The sequence below is a fragment of the Schistocerca americana genome, chromosome 7 (genome assembly GCF_021461395.2).
Source record: "Schistocerca americana isolate TAMUIC-IGC-003095 chromosome 7, iqSchAmer2.1, whole genome shotgun sequence".
NCBI lineage: Eukaryota > Metazoa > Arthropoda > Insecta > Orthoptera > Acrididae > Schistocerca > Schistocerca americana.
In genome coordinates this window covers 101,142,709-101,151,720 of record NC_060125.1, presented here as the reverse complement: position 1 = coordinate 101,151,720, position 9,012 = coordinate 101,142,709, and the positions used below count along the sequence as shown (strand labels likewise).

At 40.3% G+C, this 9,012-nt stretch overlaps 1 protein-coding gene across 1 annotated transcript in view; it reads right to left on the bottom strand.

Annotated features, from left to right (window-relative positions):
• Positions 1-272: 272 nt before the first annotated feature.
• Positions 273-9,012, bottom strand: part of LOC124622743 (vegetative cell wall protein gp1-like) — a 52,136-nt gene continuing 43,396 nt past the window's right edge. Inside the window, exon 3 of the mRNA XM_047148533.1 lies at positions 273-424. Coding sequence (XP_047004489.1) covers positions 273-424 — 152 coding nt within the window. The remainder of the gene's footprint in view (positions 425-9,012) is intronic.

Here is a 9,012-nt window from a genome sequence, read left to right as displayed (position 1 = left end):
ATAGCTTTTTCGTTGCAGATACCATATTTAGAGTCCATGGTACCAATGCCTTTCTTTGCATACTGAGCCTCTTTTCTTTGTTCTTTAGTTTTCTTGTTCCATCTTATGTGATTTCTTATCAGCTAATACCTGTTTCATTGCTGAGTTTGTTAAAATGGTTGCATTTGGCATAAAGTGATCTTTGTGTTTTGTCACACTTGATCTTTGTGCATGCAATGGTTTAAAATTGCAAATACTTAAGCATTGTTTTGACTTACTGAAGCAACACTCATTCATGGTATTGGATTTTCATTTTGTTCTGTCTGATGTTCATCGAGAGATTCATTAGAAGTTTCTGTGAGCTGGCCTTCGCATGCTGCAGCCTGAGCAGGAGCACTTTCAGTTTCAGTATTGTTTATAACAAGAACACAATCTGTGGATTTTACTGCAACAAAATCATCCTCACTGAAGACAAGGGAGTCACCAGGTTCGATCCACATACTGTGAATCCTTTAACTGCATTACCAACTGTAGCTGATTTGAAATAAGCAGTGCTCAATAGCTCAACAATCTTTTTGTCAGTAGAGGCTTGTCCTTGGCAAGTCATGAAGTTATCACAAGCTTGACTGTAAGAGACCTTTAGGGGACAAATAAATGTAGCAGCCAGTGGGTAGTGAGCAGTGGAAATCCAGCCATGACAATATGATTTCCCCTGCAAAAGTTGATAGCCTCCTGTGTTATGTATATTTTATTACTGTCAACAAGCAGCAGTAGAGAGGATACACTGGTAAGTCTACATGAAGATTCAAATGTTTCAAAAATAAGACAAATATTGTTCAATTGCTCCTCCCATTATCAGTGCAATATATCCAATGGTTCCTGGTGATGCTTTTTCCACAAGTTCAGGTAGCATCTGTTTCTGTGCAGAAATGAGAAAAGGGGCAATTAGCATCCATAGCATTAATGCAACAAATAACAGTAATATTTCTCCCTCTCTCAGCTGATACAACACTAGGCACTCTCTTGGTTCCTGAGGGTGAAATGACATTTGGTAGTTTAGTAGGCACAGTGGACAATCCAGATTCAGTTACATTACAAATGGCAGATGCAGGAAATTCAAAACCCATTGATCTGGCAACAGATGTTGGCTCTGGTTTCCACATACTGAACTTCAGTGTTTTCATAAAATTTGCTAGCCAGTCCTTTCCTGCCACCATGTGATGCTGTTTAACTGAGGAGAAATCTCACATCATTCTGCAATTTATTCAGACAAAAGTTTTCTTCGTCGCACCAAAAAACGTTTTGTCCATGGCTGTTAAATAGGTCTTCAAATCATCTAGTTTCCTGTGTTGAATACTTCGCTGAATCTTCCTGTCTTCCCCCATGTGTAGGCATCTCCTATAAATGTTGTTTGAATTTAAATTTTATATCTTGAGGTCTTAGATGGCCTACATAAATAAAGCACACACACACACGCACACACACACACACACACACACACAGAGAGAGATATATATATATATATATATATATATATATATATATATATATATATATATATATATATATATATATATATATATAAAATGGAAGGAAACATTCCACGTGGGAAAAATTATATATAAAAACAAAGATGAGGTGACTTACCGAACAAAAGCGCTGGCAGGTCGATAGACACACAAACAAACACAAACATACACACAAAATTCAAGCTTTCGCAACAGACTGTTGCCTCATCAGGAAAGAGGGAAGGAGAGGGGAAGCTTGTGTCTGTATGTGTGGATGGATATGTGCGTGTGTGCGAGTGTATACCTGTCCTTTTTTCCCCCTAAGGTAAGTCTTTCCGCTCCCGGGATTGGAATGACTCCTTACCCTCTCCCTTAAAACCCACTTCCTTTCGTCTTCCCCTCTCCTTATATATATAAGTGCAAACAATTCTTATGTTATCACTTTTCTTCAGATGGAAACTAAGTGTTGCTTCGGGAATACCATAAACATTTGCTGCACCTGAGCAACTCATTCTTTCCTCTTTGATGTCTAACACAGCAGTAGCCATGTTATTTTTATCTCATTCTTCACTAGTGGACATTTTTTTCATAATTGCTCACCACATTTCAAAAGGCATGTGCCATAAATTAATGAGGCAGATGGCAGAGCTACAAAATATTCTGTTGCAGAACCCCTTACAAACTATTATAGCACAGTTTGTGGTTCATAAAGCTCAGAAGAGCACAATTCCAAATAAGAAGAGCATATAATCACCAAAAGAAAGCAGTAGAGGGCAATTGGGGCAACTTGACCCCAAAATAATGCCCCAGTTATCTTAAATTTAATGTAGGGTTAGCAAGACTAAGACATGAATGAGCAGTGGCTGTGAAAGACATATTGTCTGAGATCTTAATATATAGCAAAGAATAACCAAATATCATAACTGTTAGGCCACAAGAGTTTATGTCCAATGTCTTGAAAAATATAACATTTCAGGTAATACGGACACCAAGCATCTAACACACACTGAACTGGCAGGAGCAGCTCAATTTTTTGAGTTTCTAGTATACTGTTGTGAGGAGCACTAGTAGTATTTGTAATGTGGTGCTACCTAGTAGAATAGATGCAAACTGTGTGATAAGTCATCTTGCCCCATTCATCAACTTGCCCCCATCTCCCCTACTTTTGTGATTTTAGTTTGAGAAATAATGGTATGTCAAAATATAAACTATGATCATAATAAAGAATGTGACACTACCTCATCAAGTTGTGGCGACATCATTTATCCACTGCACCAAAAACAGCGGGTGAAAGCTGCAGCTGATAGATATTTATCTTTAGCTGTAGTCGGCTTGGTTATGAGTTGTTTATTCTTGTGAGTTTTTGATCTGTGCTTGGAAAATAAAATGTTTTCTCATCTCATGAAAAAGCTGTTACTTCATAAAATATAAAGGCTCCTATAGTGGTGACCCCGAAAAATCGTAGCAGAAGCATAAAGAAAATATATATACGACGAGAATAATGAATTCAGAGACAAAAGCATGGGGCAGTGGAATCAAGATTGAAGACTACAGTCTGTTCGACCAAGGATCGCGGTCCATGCCCTTTGATTTGCCACAAAACGGAATGACAGATGTTAACGCAAAAGATAGGAGTACCTATGCGCGACACGGAAATGTTAAGCTTTCCGCGTTCTGGCCGACGCGCTCGCAGCTTTGGTTTACGCAGGCTGAATGCATATTTCGGCAGCGTGGGGTGTCTAACAGCATTGACAAATTTAATATAGTGGTTTCACATCTAAATTTAGAAGTGATAGAGCAAGTAGAAGAAACCTTGTCACAACAAAATTACTTTGTGCTAAAGGAAGCTCTCATACAGCATTATACGTTGTCACCAGATTTGCGACTACAAAAAATTTTCGCATACGAAGATTTGGACGACAAGACTCCATCACAAGTACTCAAAGCCTTACGTACATTAGCCAGCCCGGAACTCCTACCTGAAGAGTCTTTACATCTAATATGGCTTCGTAAACTTCCTGCCAACATCCGTGCCATCATTGCAGCAGAAACAGACTTACCATTGCAAGTTTTAGCAGAAAAGGCAGACACCATCGCAAACACCTTAACCGAAGTTTCTGCGTGTTCTGAATTCAACTGCAGCCAGGATAGAGGCCCAAGAACGTGTAGTGTGATGGAATCTGACATCAGTGAGCCAGGAACATGCAATAATACTTCCCAACAGCAGTGCTCATCGACCGAACCAACCATACAGCAACTGGCAGCACAAGTGGCAAAACTCAACGTGCAAGTAACTTCACACCACCAGCAGCTACGAAGTTGCAGTTGGAAAAGACAAAGAAATGCTATCCAACAGGATTTGACAGATCAATGGTGCTGGTACCACAGACGCTTCGGTAACACTGCCCATCAATGTATTCAACCTTGCAGCTACCCAAACTTAAAAGGCGGGCGTTAAAGGGCGCTAACGTTCGTCAACAACAACATAGGCGCCCGAGTCATAGCATGATTCAAAGAGGTGAAAACGCCACGGTATCTGCAGTCAACCAATCACACCGATTGTTTGTGTTGGACCTCTCTTCAGGTGAGAAGTTTGTGATTGACACAGGTTCTGAAGTCAGTGTTTATCCAAGAAAGAGAGGTGATATACTCAGGACAACAACGCAACATGTGCTGACTGCGGCAAACAATTCCAGAATATCTACCTATGGTGAGAAACAGTTGGTATTACATCTAAATTCCAACTTCCATCCAAAATGGACTTTTGTGGTTGCTGATGTGCCAAGTCCTATAATTGGAGCGGACTTTTTACGGAACTACCGACTTATGCCCGACCTGGTTAACTGTCGTTTGGTGACAGTTCCCACAGAAGGGATATCGCCTACTGCGTCTTCCGCGTCGGTTCAAGTGCAGTACGATGTGCCCGTGTCTATCCGCACGAAGATTTTCGGCTCCTCTACCGCGTCATCCGCATCGGGATATTGTGATACGATTTCGTATCCGCAACTAAGCGGGGCGCACACATGTGCGTCACGCAGGAAGACACCCGACAGTCATAACGATTCGTATACTGTAGGCAATATCAGAGCACTGTCGGAGGAATCACTTTTTTGTAAACTGCTTCAAGACTTTCCAGCACTTACCGAACCTGTCAACGCAACCAGGAAATGCAGACACAATACTCAACATCACATCAGCACGACACTAGGTCAAACCGTTGCCTTCCGCCCACGGCGTCTGCCTCCAGAGAAGCTGCTCGCGGCGTGAGCTGAGTTCAACAGACTTCTAAAAACAGGTAATGTAAGTAGGTCTGAAGTTCATGGGCATCTCCAATTCACATGGTCCATAAAAAAGACAATTTATGGAGAGTATGTGGAGACTACAGGGTGCTCAATGCCTGCACAATTCCCGACCACTACCCAGTACCCAATGTGACCGATTTTAACAGTACGATTAGCAATGCCAAAATATTTAGTGTGATTGATTGCACCAAAGCATTTTCCCAGATTCCCATGGCTCCATCTGACATTAAAAAAACAGCAGTTATCACACCATTCAGTTTGTTTGAGTACAATTTTATGCCATTTGGCCTCAGAAACGCTGCCCAAACATGGCAAAGATTCATGCATGAGGTGCTTCAAGAATTACCATTCGTATTTTGTTATATGGACGTCATTTTAGTATTCTCTGGTTCTGTATATCAGCATGTCGAACATCTGTGGCAGCTTTTCCGCTGTCTGACAGAGTATGGCATTATTATTAACGAAACAAAGTGCACGTTTGGAAAACGCGAGGTTAAGTTCCTGGGATATTTGGTTTCAGCAGCAGGCCTGTCACCTTTGCCTGAGCGGGTTGAAGCAGTACAACAGATGCCCCTTCCCACAACTTACAAAGGACTCTGCAGATTTTTAGGCATGCTCAACTATTACATACGTCACTTACCTAAATTAGCTGCCACCCAAGAGCCACTCACAACGTTACTTGCAGGTAAAAATACAACAGGAAATCGTAAAATTCCATGGAGTCCAGATGCTGAAGCAGCTTTCCATGACTCAAAGAAATGTCTTTCTCGGGCAACACTACTGGTACATCCAAGACTGAGCGCTCCTTTAGCGCTCATGGTTGATGCGAGCCAAACAGCAGTGGGCGCAGCGCTACAGCAAGAAGTTGATGGCAGATGGCAGCCGCTCGCATTTTTCTCTAAAAACCTGACTCGACAGCAGCAAAAATGGAGTGCTATTGACCGTGAGTTGCTTGCTATTTACTTAGCCATAAAGCATTTTCGCACATCTGTCGAAGGGAGGCACTTTGCAATTTTTACCGATCACAAGCCGTTAGTAGCTATATTTCAACGAGACACAGAGCTCAATTCACCACGTCAGTGCAGGCAAGTCAAGTACATTGCACAGTTCACAACTGATGTGCGTCACATTTCAGGAAAAGACAACCTGGTCGCAGATTGCCTGTCAAGGAATTGTGCCAGTTTAAATTCAATTTGTTGGACTGAGTTAGCGTCTAAACAACGAGAAGATCCTTTCTTGCACCGTCTAATAGAGGAACAGAGAACTGCGCTGCAGCTCAGACGTGTGTCTGTCCCAAATGTTTCAGATGGAATTTGGTGTGATGTAGCAAATGGAAAGGAGTGACCTTACATACCAGAACAATATCGTCGCGAGATTTATAGTGCACTACATAACCTATCACATCCAGGAGTATGAGCTACAGAAGAGTTAGTTTCCTCCAAAGTAGTGTGGCCTGGAATACAAAAAGATTGTCGTGCATGGGCGCGTGCACGCCTAACATGCCAGCGTAATAAATCAGCAGACATGTCTTTGCACCTATTGCTGACTTCCCGACACCATCTGCAAGATTATCACATATACGTGTGGACATTCTGGGCCTGCTATCATGCTCTTCAGAACAATGCTATTTGCTCACAATCATTGATCGTTTTACCAGGTGGCCAGAAGTAGTTGTAATACAAGACATTTCTGCGGAGTCGGTTGCAAAAGCACTGTTGCATTCATGGTTCTCCAGGTTTGGTGTTCCGCAAATCATAACAACAGATCGCGGAAGGCAGTTTGAAAGCCAACTTTTCAATGAACTTTTACTACTGTGCGGCTGCAACCACCTATGCACCACAAGCTATCATCCATCTAGTAATGGAATGGCGGAATGATTACATCGCACGCTCAAAGCTGCATTAATGTGTAGTTTCACTTCATGGCCTGAAGCACTACCGCTGGTCCTACTCGGATCGAGAACGGCCATGAAGGAGGACTTACAATGCTCTTCCACAGAATTGGTTTATGGCAAGCAATTGAGGGTTCCTGGAGAATTTATCGTTCCAGCATCTACACAGCCGTTTGCCCCTGAGCTATGCACGCAATTCACGAGACAACTCAGCATTAGAATGAGAAACATCAAACCCACTAACCCTGTCAGACATGGAGACTGGAAAGTGTTTGTACTTAAAGACGTGCAAGCAACATCCCATGTGTGGCTTAGGGATGATACGGTGCGCCCGCCACTTGTTTCGCCTTATTCTAGACCATACAAGGTAATCACAAGAGGAAGCCACAGCTTCAAAATCGATAAGGATGGTAAAGAAGAGACAGTCTCAATTGAGCGGCTTAAACTTGCTTACACCGAAGAGGGTACACTCCTTCCTTGGTCTGCAAAATCACCCTCAAACGTGGAGGCCAAAGAAACAGCAGAGAGTCTCGCTGAGCCCTTGGTTTCAGAAGAGGACAACGAAGCAGCAAGTGCAGAACAGGAGCAGCCATTGCCTGCACCAGATGTTTTCACGAGAGCTGGTAGAAAAATCAAGTGCAAGTTTCCCCACATACCTGGTGCACCTGGTTTCAAAAGGAGGGGGGCTGATGTGGCGACATCATTTATCCACTGTGCCAAAAACAGCGGGTGAAAGCTGCAGCTGATAGATATTTATCTTTGGCCGTACTCGGCTTGGTTACGAGTTGTTTATTCTTGTGAGTTTTTGATCTGTGCTTGGAAAATAAAATGTTTTCTCATCTCATGAAAAAGCTGTTACTTCATAAAATATAAAGGCTCCCATAAAGTTTACTTGAAACTACACAAATGCAAGAGCTTGTATTGTAATGCCATTGGAGTAATATATCAGTGAGGATAAGTCAGCTTAAGATGAACTGTAATTAATTTATAAAGATGTTGAACTACAAATGAAAAAAGTGCCAAAAATAATGTAAACAAAAGCCCCATTTATCATTCATATATACAAAAGTGGTATTAATATCTGGAAAGACACAGGATTTATATTAGGTAATAAAAACAAACTGTATTTGTAAAAAAATAACAAAAATAATTAATAATTTGTTATGGATATACATTTCATATAATTTTGATACGAGAACTGTAATATTTTGATATGCTAATTGTTTCAGAAACATCACAATGAATTGTAAAAAAATCCATAACCAGTTGTAATGAGCATTGAAATCATAATCATAAATTCCAATAAGTTTGATTGAAGCGATGTATAATGTAACTGAAATTGTTGAAAACTATACAAGGAGCATTGTTGGTAACTGAATCAAGCTCATACTGCTTCATTTTTTGGGTCAGTCGTATATCATGTTTTAGGCACAAAACCTGTGTCAGTTGTATCTGTGTTGTAATGCTATAAACATGTTTTAAAGGTATTTTGACTGTTTTGGCTATGTTGTTTAATTGATTAACTCAACAAAAATGCAATGAGATATGGGAAAATGTCAGGACTGTTATGTTAGTTAAATTTTATATTTCAGGTGTCTATATATCACAAAAACAAAATATCAAGCAAAATTCAAAATTATGCACAAGGATGGTACTGACAGTATTATTGATCAAAAGTGAAACAAATGCATGGACACAGAAAGTTACAAATCGAATGAATGGAAATTAAGTTTTGGGATATCAGGAAACATAAAAAAGCATAAGTGCTTTGAATTTTGTTTTTCCTTCTTCATTACTGTAGTGAAAGATTGTGTGAAAAAATTAATCAGAGGAATGAACGTCTGTAGTGTTTGCAGTACATTCCTAGGCTTTGATCATGGGGTACTTTCAGGATTGAACATTAATGCTTTTGAACAGATAATGGCATTTATGCAGGAACAGTTTAAGAAGCAAGATAACAATTTTGAGGAAATAAATAACAAAATTGGGAGGACATAGAATAAAAAAAAAGCGTCAAAAAGATTTAAATAATGGGCTAGACTGTACAATCGATGCATTAAAAAGTGAATTAAGCACTAAACATGATGTTACAATGGATGAAGTGAAAATTATGAGAAATAATATTGTAAGTATAGAATTACACCAGCTAAATGATATTCAGAACACTTGTATGGATGGGCATCCACAGAATTTTATCCAAGAGGGGCCAAGATTCCAAAATTTCTGTTATCAATATAACTTATTTTGAGTTTGAAAACATCTCATGCCTCAAGGGTGGAATGTTGACGAGAAGTGTATAAAACTAATTTATCTCAAATGATTGACAATTATT